Source organism: Melanotaenia boesemani, chromosome 14 (genome assembly GCF_017639745.1).
Source record: "Melanotaenia boesemani isolate fMelBoe1 chromosome 14, fMelBoe1.pri, whole genome shotgun sequence".
NCBI classification, from domain to species: Eukaryota; Metazoa; Chordata; class Actinopteri; order Atheriniformes; family Melanotaeniidae; genus Melanotaenia; species Melanotaenia boesemani.
In genome coordinates this window covers 4,396,391-4,409,644 of record NC_055695.1, presented here as the reverse complement: position 1 = coordinate 4,409,644, position 13,254 = coordinate 4,396,391, and the positions used below count along the sequence as shown (strand labels likewise).

The 13,254-nt window shown below is 38.0% G+C and overlaps 1 protein-coding gene across 1 annotated transcript in view; it reads right to left on the bottom strand.

Moving 5' to 3' along the window:
* Positions 1-217: 217 nt before the first annotated feature.
* Positions 218-13,254, bottom strand: part of si:ch211-191a24.3 (tensin-3) — a 61,720-nt gene continuing 48,683 nt past the window's right edge. Inside the window, exons 17-27 of the mRNA XM_042006735.1 lie at positions 10,324-10,459; positions 8,133-8,587; positions 6,519-6,602; positions 6,250-6,381; positions 5,944-6,036; positions 5,584-5,661; positions 3,982-4,059; positions 3,701-3,869; positions 3,551-3,619; positions 1,716-1,745; positions 218-1,210 (exon numbers count right to left, since the gene is read on the bottom strand). Of these exons, the coding sequence (XP_041862669.1) occupies positions 1,069-1,210; positions 1,716-1,745; positions 3,551-3,619; positions 3,701-3,869; positions 3,982-4,059; positions 5,584-5,661; positions 5,944-6,036; positions 6,250-6,381; positions 6,519-6,602; positions 8,133-8,587; positions 10,324-10,459 (1,466 nt within the window). The 3' untranslated portion in view covers positions 218-1,068. The remainder of the gene's footprint in view (positions 1,211-1,715; positions 1,746-3,550; positions 3,620-3,700; positions 3,870-3,981; positions 4,060-5,583; positions 5,662-5,943; positions 6,037-6,249; positions 6,382-6,518; positions 6,603-8,132; positions 8,588-10,323; positions 10,460-13,254) is intronic.

Below are 13,254 nucleotides of genomic sequence, written 5' to 3'. Positions count from 1 at the left end.
AATTAAACTTTGATATTTTGCATGTCAAAGTTTAATTTCTATAGTGTTGTCCCATGAAAAGATATAATGAGATATGAGGGTGTATATATATATATATATATATATATATATATATATATAGTATACTTGCATTCAGGTGAATGGACTGTGGTAAACATAAATTTAGAAATCTCCAAACTGCAAAAAGCATAAGTGAGCAGAGTTGAGGAGAAAATGCTCTTCTTAAATCTGTATTAAGAGTAGAGGAACACATTAACAACTTCATTAGTAATACAACAACTACATATGGTAGATTATACAGAGGCTGTCGTGAAATAGCTCATTATTTTCTTCCACGACAATATAAACGACAGTTTGCTTTTAATGTACAGCATGTGTTAATATACAAAAATAAATGGTAGGTATATTTAGTAAAAAGAAACTTTCACACATCTGTAATAGGAGATAAATATCACAGCTCATAATAAATCCATCGGAGCAATCACACTGATTCCTTTGTCTTACAACCATGCTGTTGGTTTTGTTTTAATACCACAGTCTGATTACTGCAGCCTGATTTACACATTGTTACTTAAAAAAAAAAAAAAAAGTTTCAAAAGTATAATTACAAAGACCTGTTCATGTGCTGTATATCCAAAAGTCTCTGGGTTTGAGTAACCTGTTATAATGGACAATTTCACTATCAGCAACAGTGAGAACTCAGTGTGAAGAACTTTCAGCGTAAATGTAGAAATAAAGTAGTCCATCTTTTCACAAAAACTTTGTCTCATTCTACATCTGTGAAAAAGTCTGTGATTTAATATTTAAAAAAATGTTCCAGAAACAAACTTGGAAGTAGTTCCAGCTTCCTGCTGATACATCAGTCTTTTCTCCCTCTAGTGGCAGCATCCTGCAGTGCAGGCAAGAGTTCAGCCTGCAGGATGGACAAACAGGATTCGATGCTGGAGTGTGAGGGCTTTAAGGTTTTTCTCTGTTGGTCTTTCTTTATGACATATTTAATTTGTGTCAGGGTGGGAGAAATATTCCCAGGTCCACCTTTTCCTGTTATTTGTTGCAGCTCACATCCCCTCACTTTTTGTGACAACCAATCATGACCTTTGAGACAAAGTTTACGATGGCGCTCGCTGGCTGCTCGGGGTCATGCTCAGCAAACAGATGGCAAATGTTTTCAGTCTCACTCTGAGATTTCCTGGCTACAAATCCAAAGATCCTGGAGGACAGAGATACAGAGAATAAAAGGTTGAAAATGATACAAGCTTACCTAAATAAAAAAACAGCTGCTTTTAAGATTAAAATAAATATTAAACTCAAACCTAAAAGAAATTCATGCTGTTTTGCTGTTAATATTTTAGTCTCCAGCTGGTTTTATTATTTCATTCCTCATACCACTCAGCCCTCGGCTTCATTAACAGAGATACTGTCCCTGAGCATAGATTATCAAACTGTTGAGGTGCTCTCATGCTGTGTTTTATTATTTCTTACCACAGTGAAGTAATAAAAAAAATTCCTGCAGCTGAAAAAGTTTACTTTTATGTGTCAGACCAGAGCAGATCAAAAACTGGTGCACTTAATGTTACAGCATAAAACATGCAGCTTTAATGTAGATCCAGAGAAAACAGAGCTGAATTATGGCACTTTTGGCTTGCCATATAAAAAGCTTGCCTGTAAGCCTCCTCCCTGACCGTCATACATTCAGAAGGAAGAAGTATACTTACTTTGCAGTGGAGCCACTGTCTCTTGTCCACCTGTTTGGCACAGAAAATGTTAAATTAACAGTTTTATTATAATTTACAGCTTCCACAGTTACTGACACAAACAGCATCTGCAGACGTTACTGTGTGCTAATCTAAAACTCAGAATCTGAATCCTCGCTTTACAGTAAAGGAAAATGACTTCAGATAAACAACTGCATCACGGCTGTGTGATAATGATCCTCCATTCTTGTGAACCAAAGTGAGTAAAGTTTACCTTGAAGGCTTTTTCTCTGAGAGCTTTTGGTTAGAAAGGATTTCGGAATTCAGGACAGGTCATGTTCCACCGGTTGTGAACTCTGTTGAATTTGGTTTTAACTAAGACTCTCTATTAAGGCTGGAAAATAAGATTTGATAGTCTTTAAATTTTAAGAAGTAATAGGTGAACAATGCAACAAAGACTTTATATTTTTGGGGGGGCATCGACTCCTAACAGCAGGATGAGAATAAGCTTCCAGCTATCTTTCCAAAGACAAAAACAAAGCATCAGTGCTGCCTCTTTTTGTCCACTAGTTGTTGTCTCTGAGTGAGATCTTATTGTCAGTTGATATCTGTTTCTATGAAAGAAAATTGTGGTTTATCACCCAAACTGCAGCAACTTTATTGAAAATAAACCTTTACACCTGAGCTCTGTGTTCCCATCCGTGCTGAACGGAGTCAGAAAAGATTAAAACCTACAAATCATTTAACCATCGCCACATAAACACTAACCTGAAATAACAAAAAGAACGACTGTGCAATAACTGACTACATGCAAAATAAACATTTGTGCAATTTTACTGGAAAATAAGTTTAATATTTTAATGTTAAACTCAAATGTCAACTTTTATGTTTACATGTGTATGTGTGAGGGTGTGTGAGTGTGATTAGTATGCAAATTTAAATATTTTATTATTATTATTATTATTATTATTATTATTATTATTATTATTATTATTATTATTATTATTAAAAGCTCCGATTCTTAACGGGGTCTTTAATTTTGTTGTATTTTACAGTCACAATAAAGGTTCTGAATCTGAAACTCGGGTGTTAGCGGATATTCATGTTTGTCTCATTTTCATTTTGCAAACTATGAGGTAAGGACTAAGGTGGGTCAATATATCAAGATTTTCAAAAATTTTGAGACTTTTTCACACGCAATATAGAATGAGGGAATGTTGTTTATGTCGAGATAGTTTGTTTCGAGTATCTTTTTACTTTATTATTGTTATGGGCATTGAAAAGTATTTTTCACTTATTTTGTTTTAAGAGTATTTAATGTAACATACAGCTAAATACACATGTGCTGCTGATCCTTGTTAAAATTTATTTAGCACTCAAGGCTGTAAATTAGAACTGTCTCTTTGGTTACTTGACAAAAATATTACAGAGATAAATATCGTATCATATCGTATCGTATCGTATCGTATCGCGATTCAGGTAAAAAAATATTGAGATATGAAATTTTGTTCATATCACCCAGCCCTCAGTCTGTTTCCAATGGCCTCTTCTTTTTATTAGCTCAGTCTATATTTCATTATTTTTATATTTCAATAATCATTCATATATATTCCTCTGATTGTGAGCAAATGCATTTCCTGCTGTTGCTCCCAGGCAGAGAAGTTCAGCCTGAAGCCTGAAACCTCCTCAGGCTCAGTTCTGTGGCATCTCGTTGCTACCAACACCCTTTAAATGCTCAACGCTTTTTATTGATTTTAGATCTTCAAAAGGTCACTGTTGTCCTTGCCGAAGACAGCAAAACTATCTAAAAATGTGTGTATGTTAATAAAATGAGGAATGTTAGTAGGATTACTCACTTCCTCCCCTGCGGGTCCAGAGAACAGAAAATAACGGTGTTGACAGCGTAGTGTCTCCTGAAGAACAACCTGCAGAGTCAAACAAACATGTGATTGCTGTGTGATCACCTGAATCTGTGTGTGTGTGTCTGTAGGTTGTCGAACACTCACTTCCTCTGGTTGTCAGTGAGTGTGATTCCCTGAGCCGACACTTTGAAGTGGACCACGGTGGAGGCCGGCGGAGGGTCCATGGAGAGCGTCAGCGTGGTGGCCTTTTGAACTGCCTGGTGACCCGTCAGAGACTCCAGCTCCACAGAGCCGAGGTACCATACATTACATGCTAACACACACACCGATGAAAGGAGAAATTCACCAAAAGAAATGCAGTAAATGTTTACATGCCTGGCTGGAATGAAATCAGGAGGACTACATGTGAGATAAAAATGTTTTACCTGCTCCCTGCTTGAGAAGTTCAGCAGCTGAGTTTGTTGCAGTCTGTGCAGACGACTCATTCAGTTCTTCCAACGGGTCTGTGGGCAAAAATAATGAGTTTACTTGCAAAAAAGTGCAGACTGTATCTATGCTGGGCATGCAATCTGACAACCAGTCAGTTTAGGTTTAATAACAGTTTAAATTATGTCATATTATGTCATATCTGAGCAGCTTGGATCCATTAAAACCAGCTTGGCTCAGATTGGTCTGTTAATGCAGTTTATCTGAGCTGATCTGAGTTTGGTTTGTTAAGGTTTTCACTGGACACCTGACCCTAGAGCACTGCTCCTAATTTTGATTTTATTTACTCGTTTCAAGCTGAGCTTATCAGCTGATGGTGTCTCAATCTTGAGACACCATCAGCTGATGAAAACACGTCACGATGACGTTTTATGAAGAAGGCTGAAGTTCCACTCAAAACATGTAAAATTAATACTCCTTAAAAAACTTTTTCTCTGATCAAAAGAATTTTTACAACTATAACTGGAATAGACTAAATGAACCTAGTCACGTTATTATAATAATAATAATAATAAATTTATTTGTAATGCACTTTACATTGCATAAAAATTTCAAAGTGCTACACGGTAAGTAAGAACAATAAAATAGCAATAATAAATAGGATAAATAACAGTCTTTAGGTACAGGCAATGAAACTAAAAGCTTTAAAGACTAAAATGTTTAATAAAAAGTAAGGTTTTAAATCCCTTTTTAAAGCTTTGACAGTCTGTGGAGCCCTCAAGGTGTCCACCCATTGTTCAGGACCTAACTTACAAATCACCGTCATCTAAAATAACATCCCAAAACATTTACTGCCAGGTATCTGGGAGTGAAAAATACTGTATTTTATTTTATGACTAGAGTACAGCGCTTTTCTATTCATGTTGTCCATTTAAAGCTCTTTACACAGCATGTCACATTCACCCATTCACACACTTTTATTGTTAGATACTAAGTGCTTTTTCTTATCACAGACATTCAAACCCTGATAGACACATCAGGAGGCAACATGGGGTTCAGTGTCTTAAGCATGTAGTCAGGGGAAGCCTGGAATCGCACCACCAACTTTTAGGTTGGCAGCTGACTAGAGGACATAGAAATTATTTAAAAAGGAAAATACATGTACATTTCCACATTTGTGTAGTAATCACCTGACCACCTGAACTGACTCATCTCATAATACAAACTGAAATGAGATCTATTAGGTAAGAAAGACATAAAAACAAGTTATCCCCCTTTTTTAAGAATGTTCCCCCTGGAGTGCTTCCAGGTACCTCAAGGGATACGTGTGCCTTCATTTGAGAAACATTGCTCTAACCTAAACACATCCATATTAATGTTGTCACACAAGCAGCTCAGCTTTTTGAAAAAAAAAACTGACACTAAGAATAAAATAATTCATTAAATAATGCCACAGATTTAGGAGCATATTTTGCTTTAATGTCAGGTCTGGAAACGTGGTGCATTCAGAGGATTTCAGGCATTCGTCACACTGCAGGTTAAATTCCCAACTCTAATAAAGAAGCCATTCATTGACAAACTGTGACACAGGCTGTGTTTACCTCTGTCAGGCAGGATTAGTTTACAGGGCAGGGCCAGAGGGGTGATGGAGTGCTGACACACCAGGGCTGTGAGACTTCCTGTCAGGAGAGAAGCGTTATTAGCAAGCAAACCCACTGCTGCACCTTAATAAAACGACCTGCAGAGGGAAGCATATCACTTAAAATAATGTTTTACTGCTATGCTTTGTGCAGAGCACCCTGATGGAGCATAATGGATGAATTTCAGAAAGCTAATTTAAAACACACCTCCTTTTGTACTTTACATGCATGTCAGAAGATACATAAACATTCAGGATCTTTACAAATAAGACAAAAAACACCCAAAGAAGAAAATAATCCATCAGACGGGAGGATTCTCACCAAAGTACGGCTCGTTGGGGCAACCTTTCAGTCGAACTCCTTTCTGTGTGCACTCTATCAGGAAGTGTCTCACCAGCTCATTTGACAAATCTACTGCAGAAATTTCAATAAACGAAACAAACATTTCAGCCCAAAATACTCACTGAACAAGCAAAAACATTAATCAGAGGAAGCAAAAAGCTCACAGAGATGACCTTTAATGTGGAAACCTCCACTTACTGTGTGCTTTTTTTATAAGTTTAGCTTTTAGAAACTGTTTGACATATTTTACAAAAGGAGCAGAGAGTGGTTTCTGCTTCAAACAACCTTTTTTACTCTGTTGCAGCACAGACGGAGGAGGCGTGGCCACCTTCATAGCCAGTCCGTACGCCCCACGAAACGAGTGGCTGTCTCTGACGATGAACGAGCCCGGCTCCTTGTCTTTTAACACGGCGATGGCTGTTCAGCGGGTCAGCAGGTGGAGGAAGCAGAGATAAGCTAAAGTTAGAACCAAATTCCAAATGCATGCAGGGAAAACTTTGCATAATCTGCTCACAAGTGGCTGTTAAGCACTGCGCTCCAGGGTCAATATTTACCTTGGTCTCTGGAAATGTCGGGCTTGTACCAGAACTTAGATGTGTCCTGAACAAACTTCACAGTGTCCTGCTTACTGCCACAGTCTGCAAGACACAGATTTAAGCTCTCTGTTAGGTTTCAGGATAACATTCCCATGAAGCCAGTTGAATTATGTGCATGTTGTTTCTTCTTTTTTGTTCAGACAAGCTGTTATATGAGATAAGAGGAATGTTTCCCTGCAGATCCGGGTTCAATGTTTCCTTTGAATTAAATTAATCTGAAACTATTTATTTTATTTCCTGTATAATCATTTTTAACATGTTTATTCCAGCATTCGGCAGTAGGCTTTGCAGACAGCTGCACAGGAATGTTATGAAGCAGCTTTGGGACGGCTGATTTTAACTCTGTAACCTTGTTGCTGCTGAACATGACAAACAGTAACACCAGCACAATCTATTAACCAGGTGGGATGTTTTGGATTATACATTAGAGACAGTCAGTTAAAGAAGCGCTGACTTTAGACTCAGATACGCAGAAAAAATAATAATTTCTGCGAATAACTGAGGAAAATATGCTTTTTGCTTTTGAAGCTTGCTAAAAATTTTATATATGTTCCTCCTTTAATTCTATGCCCTTTAACCCTGCATGCTCAGAGCATTGTAACTTGCTCCTGGGCAAGTATAACAGCTAACGTCAAGAGGTTTCTGCATCAGAGAGTCATCTGGCATGCAGAGATTTCACAGTCAATGAAGGCAAAACCATCATCTTCCACCTGTTGAGGTCATTTATCATGAATCAAAGGCTTTTTAGGATCATTATTCTGTTGTAGAAGCCGTCATCTTTTATATTCAGCTTAATTTGAAACAGTTTGATGTTTGCTTGAAGAAAAGCAGTTTAGAGTCCTCATCACCATCGATCCACCCCCGTGTTTTAGTGTTTAAGGTTTTCTTTCCATTGAGTTTTGCACTCATGTCTTTGTTCAGTGTGGTAATAAATAACATCAGAACACAGAACTTGTTTCTAAACTACCTTAGGCTCATTTAGATATTTATTAGCTGAAGCTGAGGATGCATGAAGAACACATCCATGAAGGTCATATTATGCTGCACAGTAGAACAACACCATCACTCCAGACGCTGTCACTCCTGACAGAAGTTGTGACTGAGTTTCCTAAAAACCCACAACTTAACTTGACCTCCACTGTTAATTCCTGTTTCTTAAATCACATTCCTGCTGGTAGGAACAAATCATAGCTTTAAATAGCTAATTAAAAGTTAGTTTTTGCATGATGCCCCTTTCCAACACCCTCACCTTTCTTAAAAATGATGAAAATAATTTTTTTATCTGTAACTTAATATCTTTTGGTTAATTTTCTACTCTCATGTTTGGAGTTTATTATGTTTTTATTGCAGAGGAACTGACCTTCAAGTCTTTTTTATTATTTTTTTTACTTTAAAGGGACAAATCTTTCCAGTGTTTTTCAAACGTGAGCATATTTTTGCAGAAGATTTTAAGGTTAAACTTAGTAACTTGCTTGGTTTGAGTTTTAAATTATGTGCAACATGAAGAACAAATCTCTTAAATGATGACTGATCCTGTGATAAATGTACTGCTGCCATAGAAAGACAGCATACCTGCTCCGGGTGACGTGGCCCCACTGAGTCCTCTGAGGGGATCAGGGGTCAGCGAGGATGAGAAAGGGATGCTGAGGCTGCTGCCACTGTGAGGGCTGGAGAACCCACTCAGAGACGGGGAACATGAGCCCATCTCTCCCAGCTCGCCTCCTCTTCTCTTCTCGGGCAGCAGCGGAGTGAGGCTCCCGTCTCCCTCCATATTCAGCCTCCCGAGACCCTCTACTGCCTCCAGCAGGCTGTGCTCCAGGCTGCCATTTCCCAACAACAACGAGGACAAGTCTGCGCTGCCGGCCCCCTTGCAGACCTCCAGACTCCCCCCCAGGCCTTTCAGAGCCTCCCGGGGAGAAATGTGGGCATTGGGAGTGCTATGGGGAAGAGGGGGCGAAGGTTGGGGAGGATAGGGGGAGTTCAGGGAGTTTGGAGTCCTGTCATGCCACACAGGGGGAGGAGTGGAGCTGCAAAGAAAAAAGGATAGAAAAAGGAAAAGATAAATGGAAATTTAAGCACGAAGATGATGGCCATATTTAAAGAATAACAAAAGAAATGGTGATGATGTTGCAGTACAAATATTTCTCTTCAGGATGGCGTTTTGATATGGTTCAGCTGCAGCAGTGATTTCTCTGTACACGGACAAAACATGCACGTGTGCAGGGTTTTATAGTTTTCCTTAAAGATGATTTAGAGGCAAAGCTGTGTGAAAAATAACATGGTGTCCACAGGAGGAGGCCTACATCAGTATCAGAAAAAATAAAAAGATTCCTGGTGGATAAAAGCAAATGTGAATTTAGAAAACAAACAAACAACAGAGCAGTCTCCGATGTGGTTTAATAGCTGCACCTGCATTTTCCCACCTGATGCTTCAGACAGTAGACTTAGTGATTAAGAAAAGTGTTGTTGGTGGGATTAAAATGCTTTTCCTTGTTACGTAACTGCATGTAGGACATTTATCTAACTAGGAATCAGTGAGATCCTGATTAGGAATGCCTACATATTCAAGTAAATATTAAATACTGAAGCTGCAGTGCATTAAATCCTGCAGATGCTTCACCTGATGTTTAAGTTGTTTGTTGGGAGTAGAAGCTGAAACCATTCCTTTCCTGGCTTCTGAGTAATTCAAGGACCAGTTAGCATAGAATGAGCAGAACTTCCATGGGTGGAAAACACTAAAGGAGACTTGAACACGCCTCCTGTTTCATCGATGCTGAGCAGAAAAGCAGCTCAGATTTATATCCAACCACCATGAGTCACATGGGATACAAAAGGAGGAGACCAGGTCCTTTCAGGAAAGAAATGTGAAACTGGAAAAGACAGGCTGGTTCCTGCAGAAACCGGTTCAACATATCTAGGATGTCTACTAGAGGATGGAGGTCTTGTTGAGTAGTCTCACTACACAGGTTATGAACCCAGGTTTTCGGACAGTGGATGTTTGCTCGGTTGTGCAAAACGATGCCATCAGATCTTAAAATCATGGTCATTTTCTGTCCTAAAAGGTTACAAAGCTGCTGCAACTAAAACAGTCATGTCTCTGACAGAGACAGCCTTTTCTCTCATGAACAAACCTAACCTGCTGTCTGAAGCAGATTGAGCACCTTGATGATGCAGCAATAAGGTGCAGAAATAATGTGATGCAAACATGTCAGAATGCATCCGATTTAGAATCAGAATATCTTTATTCTTGTTGCAACAAGTACAACGGAATTAAGTGCCTTCTATGTAATGTTACAAAAGACATATAATAAGGTATAAAAAGGTAGGAAGAATATATGTTTTTATACTGTATGTACAAGGATAAAATAGGAATCTTTCACTATGGTACACTACTGGATGTAAAAAAATCTGCACATAAAACAAGTGGCATCAGTATCTCAAGCTGAATTCCATCCCAAAGCAATGCCAGTTTTATGTAAAATTTTTTTGCAAATCTGATTTAAAAAAAGTAAATATATGTGCCTTTTACATCCACTTACATCCGCTTATGTGGTTATTAAGATTTGAGACATCGAGATCAGCTGTAAGTAGCAGATATTCAGAGAAGCAGTCACTTATTAACAATTTCCCCTTTTTTATTTTCCAAATTTTTTAAATGTATTTGTCTGCCACCTTTTTTATTTTTAATCCAGTTTTTTATCCTAATAATTGCAGATGGAGGGTTTCCAACTGTTTGAAATTTTCAGTGTGACTTTGCGTGCACCTGTCTGTGTGTGGGAGTGGGCTGCCGGATGATACTGAGCACATGGAGCCAAAGATCCTCTGACAGGAAGCAGGAGTGACAGGTACGTCTGCGGAGCCGCCGGTGTTGTTCATGCTGTCCAGGAAACTCCGGGATTCTGATAAAAAAGAAAAAAGAAAAAAAAAAGGTCAGCAACCTGTCTCCAAATACAAAAGTAAACAGATGTACTGTAAATTTTCCCAGGATGTGACACAGGTCCATAAATTGTGTAATAACTGCCTGCACACGACTAACTGGCACTTATGTTTGCCTGCGTTGGGACCCGACCCTTGTTTGGATTACAGAGAAAAAAGGTTGAAACACACCCACCATCTTTAAGAGGAATTCTTCACTTTGTTAACTTTATCTTATCACAAGGAATTATTCCAGGATTTATACCAGTAGCAAATGAAATAAATCAAATTTGTCATAACAATCAGCAACAAAAACAACATTTATGCGCTGAAATTTTCTAGTTTGGTTTGCAGATTTCTATAAGAATGTAAAAAATATACACATATCTCTCTCTCTCTATATATATATAATACATATATATATATACATATATATATATATATATATATATATATATATATATATATATATATGTATGTACATATACTAACAGCATACATTAGATGTATATCTGTGTGCATGCTGTCAAAGTGAACATCCCAACGTGACATCCTGATGTCAGCGTGTCATTCAGAAAACATGAGGACGGGCCTCCTCGGACGGGACTGTGAAGTACGATGAGTCACCGTGAAAACAGTCAATCATTATAAAGAGCTCGTTGTTCAGCCTGCTGAGCCTCCCCCTCCTCTCTTCCTCTCTTCCTCTCCTCCATTCAGCCACTCCGAAGTGCAAGAATTTGGACTGAGCTGCCAGCTTGGTTTACAATTATTCTGGACAAGCGGCATCGTTTCAAATGAATTATATAATCACACATACATAATTCAGTGATGTAATACAAACAAAAAAGCTCCAGTGGATATAAACTATAAATATTTATTGTATGTGTAAAAAGAGGTTGTGGGAAATATACTTATTCAGGATGGTCTTGAGATATTTTTATTTATACTACTTTCTGGAGACTTTTCCCCATCATCTTTCAAATTTCAAATTAACCTACAGAACCTGTAATTATAGAAGTCCTGAACCTACCCAAAAATCCACTGCAGCGAGAAGAAAAACAGCCTCAAACTGTGACGTCTAAAACAGTAAATCACAGCTTGCATGTCCCTCTTAGGCTTAAAACGAAGACATTCACCTAACTTACATGTATATTAATCCATATTAATCCAAATGCAGTTTCAGTTTGTGTTAACTGATATTTTAATTATCTTAATTAAAAGCACATTCACTGAAATATTTCAACCACTAAATTCAAACCGCTGATGACAAGCCCTGTCAGTATCAGCTAATTATGTGGCGTCATGCTAGGTGCATGGGGCACATTTTATTTCCCAGATGTCATGAGAGGTCAACTCAGCCATAGATGGGAAGATTTCCTTCCACACTGTCAGAATGCTTTGGTTTAAGATGCCTTTCTCACACACATTTCTACAGCGCCAACATTCTCTACGGTGTATCAGATGTCTGGAAGTGTGAATGCCATGGCTGGGTTTGGCATGTTTTTTCATATTTTGTCAGGTTTTAAGCTAAAACTTTCATCAGGTCATTTATTTTATCCTCAAAACAGGCCATATCCTTTCAGCTTACTCATTTATTGCAGCTCTTTTAAGGCAAAGGCAATAAAATAAAAAGTAAAATATTCGCAGGCATCTTAAAACAACAATGTGCTTGTCAGCATCGTCCAGAGAAGCTTCTAGTCAGGTGAGGACCCAAATGCAGGTAGCAGTTAATTAAAACAAAATTCATTTTAATTAAACACATTAAGCATTACTGCTGGTGCAGGTTGTCCAAGAACAACACATGGAGCTAAAAATATCAAGCATAACAGGAAAGAAGGATGATATGTACAGTAGATGGAGTTTCTGGCAGTGAGCAGTGAAAACTATGTGAAGTGGGGAGGAGAGAGGAAGTAAATCAGCTAATGGAGACTGAGGAGGTGGGTGAGCAGAGAGAAAGACAACGATAGAGATTATAATATTAATTTAAAAAGAAAAAGGAAAAACCAGAACAGATGATGTTACCCGCCAAGATGCTAGCAGTGTGATTGCAGATTCTTTTCTTTATTTGAAGTTTAAATAATCAATAATATTCGGCCTTTAAAAATAAGTATCACAGGGATGTCCAGAATTGGTTCTTAAGAGCCAACGTCCTGCAGGTTTTAGATGTTGTCCTTCACCAACAATTGAAATGGACCCTTAGCAGCATGTGGTCAATTTCTGCCGAAGCGGATTAAAAATCTGTTAATCTGATTCAAGTGTGTTGAACTAGGAAACATCTAAAAAGACGGTGGCCCTCGAGAGCCAATTCTGGACATCTTTGCTTTATATTAGAAGAAAGAAAGCAGTAAATCTTCACAATTTACTAGTTTTTAAAAAAAAGCCTACAAAACGCAGCTTTGCTTCATTTGTTTGATCTTCTCTGATGCTGTAAATCTGTCCACATGTGACTTTCAGGCTGTTTTTGTGCACAGTTGAAGAGATTTTTACATCATTTACTGATATGACACTGTAATAAATTATATTCTGTTGAAAATGTCATGGATAAAGAATAAATTGACACAATTATTAGAAAAAGTCCAAAGTTTTAAAATGGTCTTTTTTTTTTTTTTTTAAAGCTGTGCTGGAATATACAATAAGTCTGCATGAGTAAAGCTGTGAAATAATTGAAGTGGGAATGAAAAATCTAGTCAGAGATGATGTAAAAGATCTTGTTTCATTCCACCGGAGTAGTTTCACCGCTTTGAGGTTAAAGTTTGAAAGCACAGTGCAGGTTTGGTTG